At 38.0% G+C, this 15,202-nt stretch overlaps 1 protein-coding gene across 1 annotated transcript in view; it reads left to right on the forward strand.

The window, feature by feature from the left end:
• The first annotated feature begins 479 nt into the window (after positions 1-479).
• SYN2 (synapsin II) overlaps positions 480-15,202 on the forward strand; it is a 140,022-nt gene continuing 125,299 nt past the window's right edge. Inside the window, exons 1-2 of the mRNA XM_010008855.1 lie at positions 480-485; positions 758-900. Of these exons, the coding sequence (XP_010007157.1) occupies positions 480-485; positions 758-900 (149 nt within the window). The remainder of the gene's footprint in view (positions 486-757; positions 901-15,202) is intronic.

Here is a 15,202-nt window from a genome sequence, read left to right on the forward strand (position 1 = left end):
TCCAAAAGCATTAAGATAAATTCTGGGAATTCTGACCAAGAGAGTGGCTGCACATTTTCCAGCAGAAATGCAGGAACAGATTTCTACCAGTCATAATCTACAGGCTTGTCTTCTCCCGAGTGGAATTGTGATTAGTTCCTGCAGATAAGATTTAATTACTTTTCTTTACTCATTTGTTGTATTGGCTTGGGTTTGTTTTTATCACCCATTTATGATTTTACAATATTTCTTGTTTTGCAATAATTAGATTTGCCAGTACATATTTGTGCCCAGATCACACTGATATGAGCAAGGTGGAAGTAAGGTAAATAAAGTTGGTACTCTGTAGGTAGAAAGATTTGATCCTACCCTACTAGCCATAGTTTAAATGTGAAGCCTTATTTTTTCTCAGCTGAGAAGTGCTGCCACTAATGGAAGTACTTGCTTTATTTTTAGGCACTTTTATGCATAAGTGCCTGAGTCGTGGAAATTTAGGCACGATGACGGTGGAAGTCGTGCTGCAGGACTGAAGCACAGCTTCAGGGGAGACAGCAGAAACACTGCAGCTCTTTACTAAATATGTGGTGCACATCATAAGCTTTCAGTGATTGATAGCTTCTGCTGTTTTTAATATAGTACTCAGTATTTGCATTAATATTCAATGTACCTGGTCATTGAATCGACTAGATCTGTTTATGCCACTGGCCACGTGTCCTCTTTGTTCATGATCAAAGCAGAATTGTGCAGGTCATGGTGTCTGTCTCTCTCTCTCTCCTAGCTGAGGTTTAAACACTGCAGGGTGCTGGGCACATGCCTCTGGCGACTCCAGTCTCTCAGCAGCCTGTGCTGCTTCACTTGTTTGTACCAGCCAGGTTCGGTGTCTGTACCTGTGGAGCGATGCTTCCGTAAGCACTGGTTCAGGTACACCTGGTGGCACCAGAGCCTGGCAGTGACATGATCTACCTGTGGGCAGTGATGCCCCATGCCACAGCATCCCTCTGCAGCACAGGAGACATTTGCATATTTGCATTCTTCTCAGCAGTTCTGCTCCTGCTGTAGCACTGTCAGGAAGGAGAGTGTATGCGATTGTTATTTGCTCTTTTCTGTTACTGTTCTGCTCACTGTGCCTGCAGTCAGTGTGGGCCTAGTGACTTGCTCTGCTCGGATGAATGGCCACAGGCCTTGGCATCCACATTTTTGTGTAGTTAAACTGCTCTGATTGTGGGAAGTACAGAAATGCTGCTGCCTCGATTTAATTTCCAGAAGTACATCTGAATGTAGTGATAGATTCTTCCTGTTGTATGTTTCAAATGTAAATTGCTTGCAGAAAAAGTATTATAGCATCTTTGTTTTCTGTATGGCATTTGGGCAAAATGACTTTTAATCAGGTGGCAGCCCCTTGAGTCAGCTGGACACCAGGGAAGTCTGTTCTTCTGTAAGATGCTACCAGAGGGAGATCTCGTGGCCTAAGTTAGTTACTTTGCCATCTGTTAGAAATCAAGTCTGAGTGAAAAAGGTCGTAAAGTCAACAGACATTAGATATTGAATAGTACACCTCAGAGTCTTATGCCAATTATAGGGAACTATTTTGAATATAAATTAATGATCTGTGGCCGAATGCATTGCTCTTATTTTTTACGTGTAGTCCTTCTTTCTAATGTAATAATACCCAGCTGTGATTATTCCTTCAGGGAAGATTTAATTTCCCAGTTACTCATGAGTCAATCTGTACTCAGCTGACTTAGATTAGATCTCCTTGCCTTTACCATGTAGGAACTGGAGAAGACTTAAGTGGAATAAACTGCTTTGCACCTTTGTATCTCCCTATAAGAGGGTGTGTGTATAAGCAGGCTGTGTATGTATATAAAATAAGGACTGCAGATGTTTTTTTTTAAATGAGCACATGTTGGAAAGTGCTAGGTCTGGGAACATCAAAAGAGCATGGCTTTTTCTTTCCAGCAGTACACAGCAGATTTTTTTCTTACCTTTTTTCTTTATGCTTTTGATGAAATTGCACCATTTTCTTTAAATGGGAAATTTCTAAACTGCAATGTTATCTCCACTTGCAATATTTGTAAGCATTACTATATAATTACAAATTCACAAAGTTTACCACCTGATACGAATAATGACTTGGTGGTATTACAAATCTTGCCATTGGAAATTAAGTGTTATCTCTTCCTTTCAAAATTCTCAATAGAACATGGAGTACTGCACTGAGAGGAAGGGAAGTTGAAGGATGCAGCATACAGGCACAGAATTCCCATTTGTAATTCAGCTATGTAACAATATGGAATAATTCCTTATTTCTTATCACCATTTATTTCAGGTATATTGCAAGCTCATGGACCAGCAGATGTTAATTCCATCAGTTCTTAGCAGTTTAATTCTTCTCTCATTTCTAATATGGAACCTTTTGCTACCTGCCATTGTAGACACTGGTGGGTAAAAAGACTTGGAGAGAAAGGATAAAGTATATTAATAAGTTTCAAGAACTGTATGTGTACAGTCAGAATTTTGGTTGATTAATAATTTCAAGTGTCTTGGGATATGACCTTCAAACCACCTTTTCTGATAAATTCTGAGTACTCTGCCTTGTAAGTACCACTTGTAAAATACCACAGAGCATCCACAGAGATCTGCAATATCATTAGCTTACAATATATGACCATATGTTCTGTGCCAGGTAATGTGTTTTCAGACATGTTACTTGCACATCAGCCCTTCTATTTGACAGATCTATCATTTTGCTAATGAATAAATTTTTTTTAAAAAAAGGGCCAGCTGTTAGAAAAGACAAACAGATCCTGTTTGGAAACTGGGAAGGCCATTGTTTAGCAAACTTTTTCTAGATATTAGTCTTGCAGCCATTGAAAATGTTTTTTGTGATTTGTGAAATAGTCCTTCAGCTTAGAAAATTCATTCTTCTGCTGGAAAGAACAGTTTAAGTTGGTTTCAAGATTATTTGGCATAAATACAGCTTTCTAAAGGGCAGGGTTTTTTCTTGTTATTCCGTATGTGAAATTTCAGCTTTATGAAGATTGTGTGGCTGTGAAAGGAAGGAAATTGGTGTAACATGTACTTGGATCCATTTATGTTCACAGAGGGAAGAAAAACAGTAAGATGGAATATAATTAATAACTGCAAATACAGCATCAAGGTACTGTGAAAAGGTCCTTGTAGTTTTTAATGCAGTTGTGAACAGATTATTAAAGTATCTGGTTTGTTTCATTGCAGCCGACCTTTCAGCATGTATCTTTTATCAGGTTCTTTAATCAACTTGTACCATATTCATTACACGAGTGAAAAGGCATGTAAAAGGTAGAGAACAGAACAAAAGGGAATGAGGTTTGTGAAGCATCACAGTGGCTAGAAGAGGGAGATGAAAGGTGAGTCATCATCTTTTCCAGAACCACTGGCACTCTTTTATGTTTATATTCCAAATGAGTCGGCGCTGTCTCGAACTCCTTTCATTACCCTCCCTTTTAACTCCTCTCTCAGTACAATGCACTTTGTCATGCAACCCCCGTTTTTCTCTGTATTTTTAATTTCTTTGAGCTTTTTTCTCTGTAGACCTGGTACTGGCTTGTTTCTAGTTAAAACTATCAGATTTAACTATGGCTGTAAGCATTAAATCACATGCAAAAGGACTTCTCTAAAAACAAGGAGACGCTCATAATTGAGTAGATTTTGAACATTGTTAGAATTATCTTCTTATCTACATTTTATAGACCAGAGGAAATTTTTACTGGTAATTCTCATTTCAAGCTTATACGAGGCATTTCTTCATACTTTCAAGCACACTAAAGACACTTTTGTATTTGTGAAAGAGGACAAAATAATAATATATTTAGATTTAAAATTAAGGCAAAGGATGATGAAATTGAGATGATGATGTACAGCTGCTGGCACTGCAAAAGAAAAATAAATGAGTACTTAAGTATCATCTAATATTCTAGGTTTGAAGCCAGTTGGTATCTGCAGTGTGCTTGCAAATTTGCAAGGAATAAATTATGATTGCATTTGGTTTTGGAGTGAGAATGTCTTGAAGTAAAGAACCGGCCTTGTTGCACACAACGTGAACAATATAAAATCAGAGTCACAGTTAAGAATAGCATCTGTAGTTATAAGGGATGGAGGAGGGATGAGTAGCTCCCTCTCTGCTACTCTGTTAGGTTAGCATGGTGTACAAACAGATGTGTGCTCTTTGGGACAGGGTTTTCCTTGTCACTGGAGAAGGCTGGAAGCCATATGTAGGCTGATAAGGAAGTCAACACATTTATAGTAACTGGGGAGGGGGCAGGGACAGACGCTGATTTGCCTTCAGCTGTGGAAGCTCTAACACCAAGTCTGTCTTTGAAGCCATAATATAAATTTTGATGGGGAAAACGTGTTGTGAGAAATGGCCTATTTGCTGTGCTAATTCCTTCTCTATTCTGGTGAAGATAAGAACAGTCTCCTAGGAGTATTGAAAGTAATGAAAAATGTAGGTATTTGTTTTTGTCTAGAGCAGTTTATGCACACCAGAATGCTGGCAAACCAGCAGTATTGCCAATCTGAAGCATTCAGAAGTAATGAAGTTCCTCAAAATCAATTACTTTATTACAACATAGGATGCTTTAAAATATGTGAATTATGAGAATGAAGGCACTTGAAGCCAAATACATTTTCATTTTCTTATTTCTATTTGAAAAATAAATTTCTTCCCGAATGTTATCAAATATAATACTTTTTCTCATCCTCATCTACTGAAAATTAGATCCTTATCTAATTATGCTGTTAGTAAGATGTATGCTTTTGAGATTGAATATTTTCAAAGCCCATGTCAGTAACTTGGAATTCTGTTAAAAGCATTAATGTGTTGATAAATGAACTATCTGTATCCAGTTTGGTACCAGATTTTCATTTATCATTCTTCCCAAATCATCTTAAGCAATGAGGTATATCTTTTTTTATGGAATACATGTCAGTTGTGTTAATGATTTTCCAGTGATATGGAAGTTTCCTAGAATATGTTTTGAGGTAAAGAACAGTCTTTTTGCTGCACAGTTGTTTTTATTCAGTTGTTGAAGATCTGTTGTGTGTGAAACCTGCCAGGCAGGATTTGGCCTGTGATGTGCAGGTGTTCATACATTTCTCTTAGCAAACCAGCTGAGCAAATATCACAGATAAAAGGTACACGGGGCAAAAATGGTAATTCTTAGGGTGCTCACGTTTGTCTTATAGATGCAGATGTTCCCATCTCTCACCCTGAGAGCTTTTTGCCTTCAGCTGAAAACCAAAATCTTCCTCTAATCAAAGTCACCCGTATTGAAACTAATTGGTCCAGAAGACAAATTGCCTTCCCTCTAAAAAGGTTGTGTGATGTGAACTCTCTTGGTGTAATGGGAGCTGTCTGTCTGTCTCTCTCATTAGTTAGGATGGTACATAAATGTGTTCCATTCAAATTAATGGGACACAAGCATTTATCAGAAAAGACATATTCATAAGCTGCCATAAATTATTCCATATGTATAGACTTAAATGCTTGTTGGAACAGGGTAATATAATGATCTACTATTACTATGTTATGAGTCAGTTATAATGGAGCTGTGCATCCTTCTTTCAGGCACGTGTAGTGAGCAAGTGACTGAGGCACATGGTACCAACTCTGGCAGTGAGTCATGGCTTGAAACGAGAATAGAATAGTTCTGCTTCACTATTTTACATAATCAAAACCTTGCATTGATTGCTTTTTCTTTAAATCTGAGAAATCCTTTTTGAAGTAATGCCATTCTTTTCTAATGAGAGAAATTTATGTAGAGGGAAATAAATAGCTTTACCTAGACTATATGTAAGGGAGTTACTCTTTCCATTTTCTTACAGACATCATCTTGCCTGTGTTTTTGCAATGATTCTTCTGCTTCTTATAGTTTTAACAGAAGAATTTATAATACGTTAAAATGCTGAAAATTAAGAAAACATTACCATATTTATTTTGTAGTCTGATACTTTTTAGACTAAGGCACATGTTTATCATGGTAAGATAGATTATGTAATCATGTTCTTTTATCTGTCTTAAGGATTTACTTGCTTGGAAATTTCATGGAGAGAGGAAGCTTAGTTGCTTCCATGACCTTGTTTCAGCACTTTCTCCTCCATTTTTGTTTTTTTTTAGCTTACTAGAAAATGTTATCACCTGTTCTTACAGATTTTAACCTCACTGCAAATGAAGAGCATAAACCCCAACCTCAGTGCATTCCTCTGATAACTGAGATTTAAAGACCTTTAAAAATAGATTTGAAATAGTCGTATTTGGGATTACGAAATGTCAAACTTTAGATGGTGATAATACAGAATTACTCTTTAGCCTTCTTACCTTATGGCATAAACATTTTTAGAAATCAGTGCTGTTATTCTGCCCTTCTTCCCATGACATCTGTTAAGTTTTTTGTTTCCATAGTTTCATTTTAGTCTCAAATAATGACATTGGAATATCTGACTAGACCTTGAGAACACGTATTAATTCAGATGATAACAATCTGAAGCAAGTCAGTGAGTCAGACTCCACAGGGAGAATTGGACTCTACTGGCTTAGCATAAATTAATTTCAAAAAAAAGTTTTTCTGAATTTTAACAGAATTAAATTCTTATTAAAAGAAGGCACATGCTAAAAGCCATTACACCCATTTGCCATCGTGATCTTCTATACTGCAAGCTAATGAAATAATTTTTCTTGGGTTTCTTTTTTTCAAAAAATTAAAACTTTCATGATGTATGCTATATATTTAAAAATAAAATAATTTATTGCAGTAAAATGTTTATGTTTAAAAGGAAATTTAGTATACAGTCTATATAAAATACAGATTACTCTATAAACGCATATATAAAGTTATATAATTTTTTTTAATGCATGCAGATCTATAAAAATGTAAAAATAATTTCTAACAAGGTGTAGAGAGCCCTAGAGAACGGTGGTTTTTTTGTGAAGAATTGCAGGTTGCACAAATTTGGATTTTGTGGATTCATTTCTGTGCCTCTGTAAGGTCCCTCAGCCTTGCTGCAATTTAAAGTTGAGGCTGTTCTGACTTTTCCCTGCCTTTCTGCTCTTTCCGTTACAGTAGGAGTGTTCTTGGCACAGCCAGAAAGATGACTTAGCCTTCAGCCCAGGCACTCCTTTGGTTGGACTTACCATGGAGCTGTGAGAGTGCTGGGCTGGGGTGGCAGAGTGCTGCTGTGGCCACTGGGAGGGTGAAACAGTGTCACTGACTGGGACAGTGTTGGGTTCAGGTCATCTCCAAGTGGTGGTGGGGCTGTTCTGTCTCTCTGAGCTGGTCCTCTGCAGCTTCTTGCTCCCCTTCTACTTTCCCAGCACTGCCTCCCTTCATCATCCCCTTTCTTTGAGGAAGGGTTGACATAAAGTCATCAACAGGAGGAGCAGCCCCTCTTGCTATTCTGGTACTTTCCTTCCCAAATCCTTCTTCCTCAGTTTACCTTCTCCTGCATCCTAGTCTTTGTGCCTGTCCCTGGATGTCCTGGGCTTCCATGGCATATTTGAGTGGTCAGTGCAACAGATTTCACTGTCTGCATGGTAGCACATGCCTGTGTCTTCTGGGTTGAATTTCATTATAAATGTGAAGCCCAGGAAAATTACAGATAAGCTTTGTGCAGAGAACTAGAAATTGTTGGCATAGCGGGTTGAAAACAAAAAGCCCATTTATTGAACATATTTTTACTATGCCTTTATCGGGAGGTTAAGCAACAGATGATTGAATGGTTGTTAATGGTTTCACTGTGTTAATTCATCTTCTGTCAAAATACCACATAATTAATGAGTCTTGATGCTAGTACAATACTTGCACTACTGAAGAGAAAGCCAGCATTATATAGAGTCAGTAAAGGGAACGTGACATGCTGTCTTTTTGCAGACCTCTAAACATGTATGTTGAAGGTGGTGAGACACTGGCCCAGGTTGCCCAGGGAAACTATGGCTTCCCCATCCCTGGAAGTGTTCAAGGGCAGGTTGGATGGGGCTTGGAGCAACCTGAGCTGGTGGGAGGTGTCCCTGCCCATGCCAGGGGGATTTGGACTAGATGATCCAACCCAAACCATCCCATGATTCTATGTATGTATGTAATATTTAGGCATATACAGACATACACCCACCATTTGAATTTTAGCTCAGACATCTGCTGTCAAAATAGCTTATTTAACATGGAACAGAAATACTGCAAGTAAAGTTGAAACTGCATAAAACTTACAAAATGATTAATACTGCTTTTTAATTTGATATAAAGTACTTAGGCCATACAAAGGGGATGGGGGCAACAAACCCCCGAAACACCTTGGGGAAAAAAAATATAAAGCAGCAGAAAGGACATAGAACCTGAGAGGGGAAAGAAAACTGGAAAAGTAGCTGGTAGTGACTATTCTGATATATTGGTAGAAAGTGTGAGGTGGGGAAGGGGGGAGCATTATTTAAGTGACTAGGAAGACAGCAGAAAGCATATAGGAAACACTGGATACAGTCTGGCTGTATCTCAATAAAAAATGCTTTGCTAACAAGCTGGGGTTGGAAGTATTGGAATGAGGGTACAACTTCTGCATAAAGTAGCTGATTTTGCCATTAGGACACTCAACTCTCTTGTTCCAGTGTCAGCAAATCATTTTTGGAAGATCCTACAGCACAGCCCTGGGAAAAAGGAGATATCAGTTAAAGAAAAATAATTACAATTTTTTTATCTTTTTCTGCTGGTTTTGTGAATTTTAAGTATTTTTCTTCTTTTTCAAGCTGTGACAATTTCAAATTAATCAGGTAAGTTATTTCCAGACAAAACTACATGTTTCAGAAAGTTTGAAGATTAAAAAAACATACCCATATCACAGAGGCAACAGAACAATTCATGAATTTAACAATATGTTCTTTGGCCTTAGTCTTCAAATGAGATTGCACTGAGATTTAATTAGAGCTGAGTATCAGCCATGACATAGCAGCTGTTCCAGTCACAGCCAAGTTTGTCTGACAATTGCATTTGCACACCCTCAGAGAAACCCACACACTTTGGTAACTGTCCTGATATTGTGAACACATAGAATTGTCTGGTGAGCACTCAGAATTTTCTTGTGAGCATCATTTTTTAATGAAGGTTACAGCTTTTGGAATCAAGGAAGAATCTCAACTCTTCTTTCAAATCAATAAGCTTATACTTCCCTTGAAGGGAATCAAAAGCATACAACAAATATTGTTAATATAATGTATATTAATATAATTAATATGTATTATTTCCATAAAATATATTTCTTCTAAAATTAAAGGATTTCCTAAGCCAGTCTTGTGATTATATCTAGCCTGTGACTCAATTTTTTATATATATTTTTTTTTTCTTCTAAGTTTTTGCTCTAACAGATTTTGTCTTCCCACTGACTACCTCCCATCTGTTCAGGGTAATGGGTTTTCTGCCTATACTCAGAAAGGAGCATATTGTGGGATTTGAGTGAGAAATTCTACCTCAAGAAACCACTAGTCTGTGGAGTCCACTTAAACTTGGTTGCCAGGACTACTCCCTCCAAGGCAAATAGGATAAAAATTTTGACATCCTCTTACAGAAAATTGAGAACTATAGCCTGCCTACAGAAAAGGAAAAAAGATGTGTGATAATAAAATGTAAACTTTGTATAAACATTGTGATTGAGCAGTGTTCAAGCTCTCAAGTCTTAAATATATGTGGGTGGGAGAAGGGAAAAGGAGTAATAAAGTGTGAAGCCAGAGATGAGACAAAAAGTTGTAATACCTTTCTATGGGAGGGGGGTAGTACTAAAACGAGACACAGTAAAATCTAAATCAAGTGATGGATTTGATATTGTCTCATGGTAGAACTGAGAATTAATCTAAGTATCATAATATCGTGGGTTTGATTTAGGCTCTTTAAAGAACTACTTTCTTCAAGCTGTCAGATCCCGAAATGATGCTCAAAATATGATTTGCGCAAGTGTCGAAATACTGAAGTGTTTTGAGACTTGGCCACTACCTTTGAAGACTGTGTTTTAAATAAGCAGAAGCATAGAAACATGTATATGCTGCTTCCATTCTTCCGTCATCAATCATTCCCTTTGCTTGCTGTGAAGCTCTCAGGGCTTGTCTCTCCTTTCCAATTTGAAAGTGAAGATGCAGAGGTCAGGAGGTGGGTGTCTCAGTCTTGCTGTGTTATCCAGGGTGGTGTTTCTGTTGCTTCTTTGTGCCGCTGAGAATGAGACAGTAATTAATCTTCTTTCAAAATGTTAAGATTCTGTGGAGTGGATGCATACCAAGGCTCTGCTATTCAGTATTTCTGTTCTTTTACCTACTTTGATTATTGAAATAGCAGCTCTTTGGCTTGTGTTTCAATAAACAGAATTTGTTTTGAGGAGGCATGTGAAATGTGTTTGGGGCTGAGCACGCTGAGGCCCAGCCTGAGGTATTACTTCTGTAGCAGTAGGCTCTCTACTTCTGGATGTGCTGGAGCACCTGGCAAGTGTTAGTCAAGACGTGGAACATCTTTGAGAGAAAGGGTGATATTAAGTCCTACCAAGTAGTTGCTTCCTCAGGAACAAAGTGCAAAGTACAACAGAATTTGCTGCAAGACTGTGGAAGTGTTTTCAAGGTATTTTTCTAACAGGGAATCATGCATGTTTCCATGCACGATCATGATGATCTGTTTTCTTTTGGCTTCCCACCAAGGGAATAACACTGTGTTGGAAAGAGCTGGTCCCCTCAACTTGTGCCTTTCTGAGCACGTACATTGAAAGTATGGTGTTCTCATTTGCTTTTTAGATGCACTGTCCTGCAAGGAGAGTATGCTGAGGATGAAGTGATAGTCTGAGGGGAAGTTAGTAAGAGAGGGATGAGAAGATGTCTCTCTTACAAGTTATGAAAACCAGGTAGTTTTGCTTATTTCTTGTTTGTGTAGGTACCTAATGACAAACTGGACTAAAAGTGACCATGTGTCCCAGTTTTCTTTGTCTCACAAATTTTGACATCTAGACCTGTCTCGTATTCATTTCTGAGTTGCAGCTTCACTTCCCTCTAACCCTGCCTGTGGTCAGTTGGATCACAGGCTGTGTACCAGAAGAGGCACAAGGGTGTTCCATCCCATGATGGGGCCCACAAGCCTCAGCTGTCATTATAACCCACCATCTTCCGTTCTTACACATGTGACACAACTTTGTGTGAGATTTTCTGTGCTGGGAGAAATAAAAATTTAGGGAATCTAATCTAGCTGTTACTCTTTTCAGTTAATAATTTTGCCTTAATTTTATGTTTTAATTATTTGTATTTTTTTCAGTCTGAGATAAAATGTAAAAGCTAAAGTCAGTGGGGGCTTGTGACTGTTGCTAGCACTGTACCCATGTATGTGTTTGATTTGTGAAAAGCTGCACTATAGCTCAGGTTGTGGTAAGTTAATTTGTTTTATTTTAATTGAAGATACATCTGTAAAGTGCTTCAGCTGTTTCTTTTCCCTCAAAAATTTTGTAGAAGCAGAGTTACAATGCACAGGAGGTAGCAATAGTAAATACATAGAATTTACTGTTCAAATGACAGATGCTCGAACTGTATTTATGGTTATTAATGTTTCAGTTTAAAATCAAACCACCATTACTTTTTCATTAATACTTTAGAATGGAAAAAATTGTAAGTACTGCAAATTAATATATTTTTTTTCCTCTGAAGTGCTTCTTGTTATTTTTTTTTTGTGCTTCAGTTCCCAGCTGCCCAGCAGATGGCAGTGCATGACCAAAATGGGTGTGTAAATCTGCTCCGGCTTTATTCTGAATAGCGGATCCTTTCTGCAGAAGCTCTGATTCACTTGCAGTGATTATATGATATAAACGCAGACATTGTAGACATTCATCGTGGTTTGTTTTGCTTTGCTAGACTTATGTGGGGAAGAAGAAAAACCGTTTCCCACACTTTCCCATCAAATTAGGCATTCTAATGAGCTTGAATGAAATTGCTGAAGATACAAAATAACATGAAGGGAAGCAGAATTTTTGTCTTAAGTGATTTCGGTTGAATGGACAGAATTTGAACTGCATTTAGAAGGAACAGCCATTATCATGGCTTTATTAAATGTCTTTAAGATTCGTTTTGGTTGCTCTTAAATCTTCAGTAAAGAATCTGTCCTGATCTAATGCATGCGATTAATTAATATTATGATAATATAGTCTAAATGTTATGATAATATAGACAGATCTACTTAATAAGATATCTTTTCTAAAAAACAAGTCCATAAGTTTCTATCTGTAACTAAACAGTGTGAGTTTCTTTTGAATTACCTGCTGGACAGTGGAATGTGGCAAGGAATTAATGTGACCAGAGAAAACTCAGACTACAGAAGCTTAAAATGAAGTTACTGAACATCTAATGCTCATCAGATTTGTTGCTGTTTTCTTTAGAAAGTAGATGTTACAGGAAATAAAGTTATAAAAACTACTGTGGTAAGAATGATCCTCTTAAGAGACACACATAGGACCAAAGATAGAAAATAATGAATTTAGGGACTACTTGTTCATTTTGGTTTGTTCTGGTTTTCTTCCTACTTCACAACTGAAAGAAAAAACAAAAGGATTTTTAGAAGAAACTGGCAGTCTGCCAGTATGTGGGAGTTGGATCCAAGAGCTGTCTGAAAGCAATCACTGATAGAACTGCAGACTAATTTGTGTTGATGCAGTAGCAAACTAGAATGAGTGTAGCAGCCTTTCTTCCTTAAGCAAGTGAAGCTTGCGGTGTGGATATCCTGGGTCTCTGAGTCTGAAAGGTTTTCAACACATCCTGAATTTTTGTCCCAACAGACCTTATTGTAGAACAGTCAAGAAAATGTTCTTACTCTGAAAGCTGTTATTTGTTCATGCTTTGTTTACTCACCAGGATGATCATCCTTGTCCAGAGTCATAAATTCACAAGCAAAAATATTTACCAGTAACTAGCTGCAGATTTTGGGTCTTACGTAAGGAGGGCTTGCACATGCCTGCTGTTTCCATCCCTGCCAAATGGCAGTATCTTCATGGGAAAAGTACTCCCCTCGTTTTCTCTAATGACTCCCATCCAAATGAATCAGTGCCCAGGACTGCTGACTTGTGGTTGCCCAAGGATCCATTAGTGGAGAGGTGACTAGCAGCATAAGCTAGCCACTTCCCACCAGGGACTGAGGTGGGGGAGTGGAGCCCACAAATGATGGTGGGGCTGGATTCAGTTCCTCTCTTGGGCATCCTTGACTAACGTGCTGAACGTTGCCAACTAAATTTAAAGCAGCTTTTCCATGTTATAGCTCCTAGGGAGATGATCTGCTCAAATCTCTGAGATTTTGGAACCACCTTTGCTATTGTGTGCAAAAGAGAACAGGTCCTGTTCTCACCCCTGTAGGCACTAGGGGAATCGTTCAATTATGAAATTATTACAACTATTGCTATGCATGAATGTATGTCGAAAGAGAGAGCTTGTTTGCATCTAAGTTGTTTTATGTCTGTTACACTACCCTTTTTTGGCAGTAAGTCTTGTATTTGAGAGCACTTAGTTGTGCAAAAAAAGCAAAAAAAAACCCCACCAAAACAAAAGACAGTTCTCCTCTGGGAAGGGGAAGAGATGTTGGAATACAGTTCTGTTCAGCAGCTGCCTCTGCTCCTCCCAGCAGTGAGGCTGCCAGTCGGCAAGGGCTGTGGACTTCTGGGGGGCTTGCACCACAGCCTCACCAGGAGTCTTTGCTCTAAAGATTGGCACACCACTGGGTTTCCAAATCCCAAATTTGAGGTATAGTATTACATGTTGCTCCAGTTCCAGAGCTGAATGTGAGCTGTGCAGCTGTGCAGCAAACACTTGGAACAGTGTAGGACTTACTTCACTCATAGAGATATTTTTTTGTAATTCAGCTCCCAGTTAGATGCATTATAAGCAAATAAAGCACTTGCACATCTGCCTACCAAATTCCAAACCTGTCAGACACTTTGTTCATTAAAACTGTCATGTATCCTGGTCATTTTTCTCACCTTTAATGGCTTCCCCTTTGACACAACATCCTTGAGATTTACTGGTACGTTCCATGTTACAGAATCCAGTAGATTTTAAATGACTTCTAGTTTTATGGACTGTTTCTAAGTAAGAATTTTTAAAGCCCATGTTCCAAAGGTTGTCCTCACCTAGGGAATGGACACCAGTCTAATTTATGCTACCAGTCTAATTTATTAGTTGTGGTGCCTGTTTACTGGAGAGAAAAATACCATTCACTAACTTCAGTAATACCATAAAAGTCTGTTGTTCTCTAATCCACAGTACAAAGATGAAAATCCTCAGGAACATAGGCTGTTAGTTATTTGGCTTTTGAGACAGTATAAAAATCAATTAACCAAATATGCATATATTAAGCACAGAAAAAACTATATGTGATTATAATTTTACGTATAATATTAAAATACAAGGTGGTTGGTTTAGTTTTATAACATTCCTTTTATTTAAAGGGTTAGAATATTGCTAAGATATATTCCTTGCTTTATTTTGGAAGAACACATTCATGCACATTTTTTAGGAGTTAATAACAAGTACTGTATTTTCAGGTCTTCACTAATGTAATAACTTGTTGGGAAAAAAGTTCTAGAGGTGATTTCTTAGGATAAAAGTACAGTGTGTCTGAAAGCATGACCAGAGAAGGAATATGTGGAGGTACCCTGGAAGTGGCAAAATGGTTATCTGCTGCACCATTCCATGTGTTTCCCTGCAGAGCATGGCATAAAATGTGGTTTAAAAAAACAACAAACAAAAAAAGTGAAAAAGTGATGCTGACAGAAGTATTTTCTATTTTCCTCGTATCCATCTGTACCAAGTATTATTGGTATAATATGTTTCCCATGGCTATTGAGACTTGAGTATCTCGAAGCAATTGGATTTCCATGGCAGCATTCTGGACCTTCCTCCCAAAGCCAGTGGGTAGATAAAATGCATGTTTCTGAAGCTTGGTCTCCCATAATAACAGATAAAGTAACTTTCTTGGTTTGCTGAGCACAGTGCACAAAATCCTTCTTTCTCTGGGGGGCATTTGCATTGGAGGTACCACCCAGCTTTCTGATACCCTGGGAATCTTTATTTAGATTTGGTGGGGCTGTCATGAAGCCAGTGGAAGCTGAGTGTGTGTGCGTGTGCATGTGTGTGAGGGAGAAAATAAATGTCTTAATAATATTGGTTAATTCAACTTAAAATAGGAAAGGAGTAGAGAAAGCA

Source organism: Chaetura pelagica, unplaced genomic scaffold (genome assembly GCF_000747805.2).
Source record: "Chaetura pelagica isolate M959 unplaced genomic scaffold, ChaPel_1.0 scaffold52, whole genome shotgun sequence".
In the NCBI taxonomy this organism is placed as follows: domain Eukaryota; kingdom Metazoa; phylum Chordata; class Aves; order Apodiformes; family Apodidae; genus Chaetura; species Chaetura pelagica.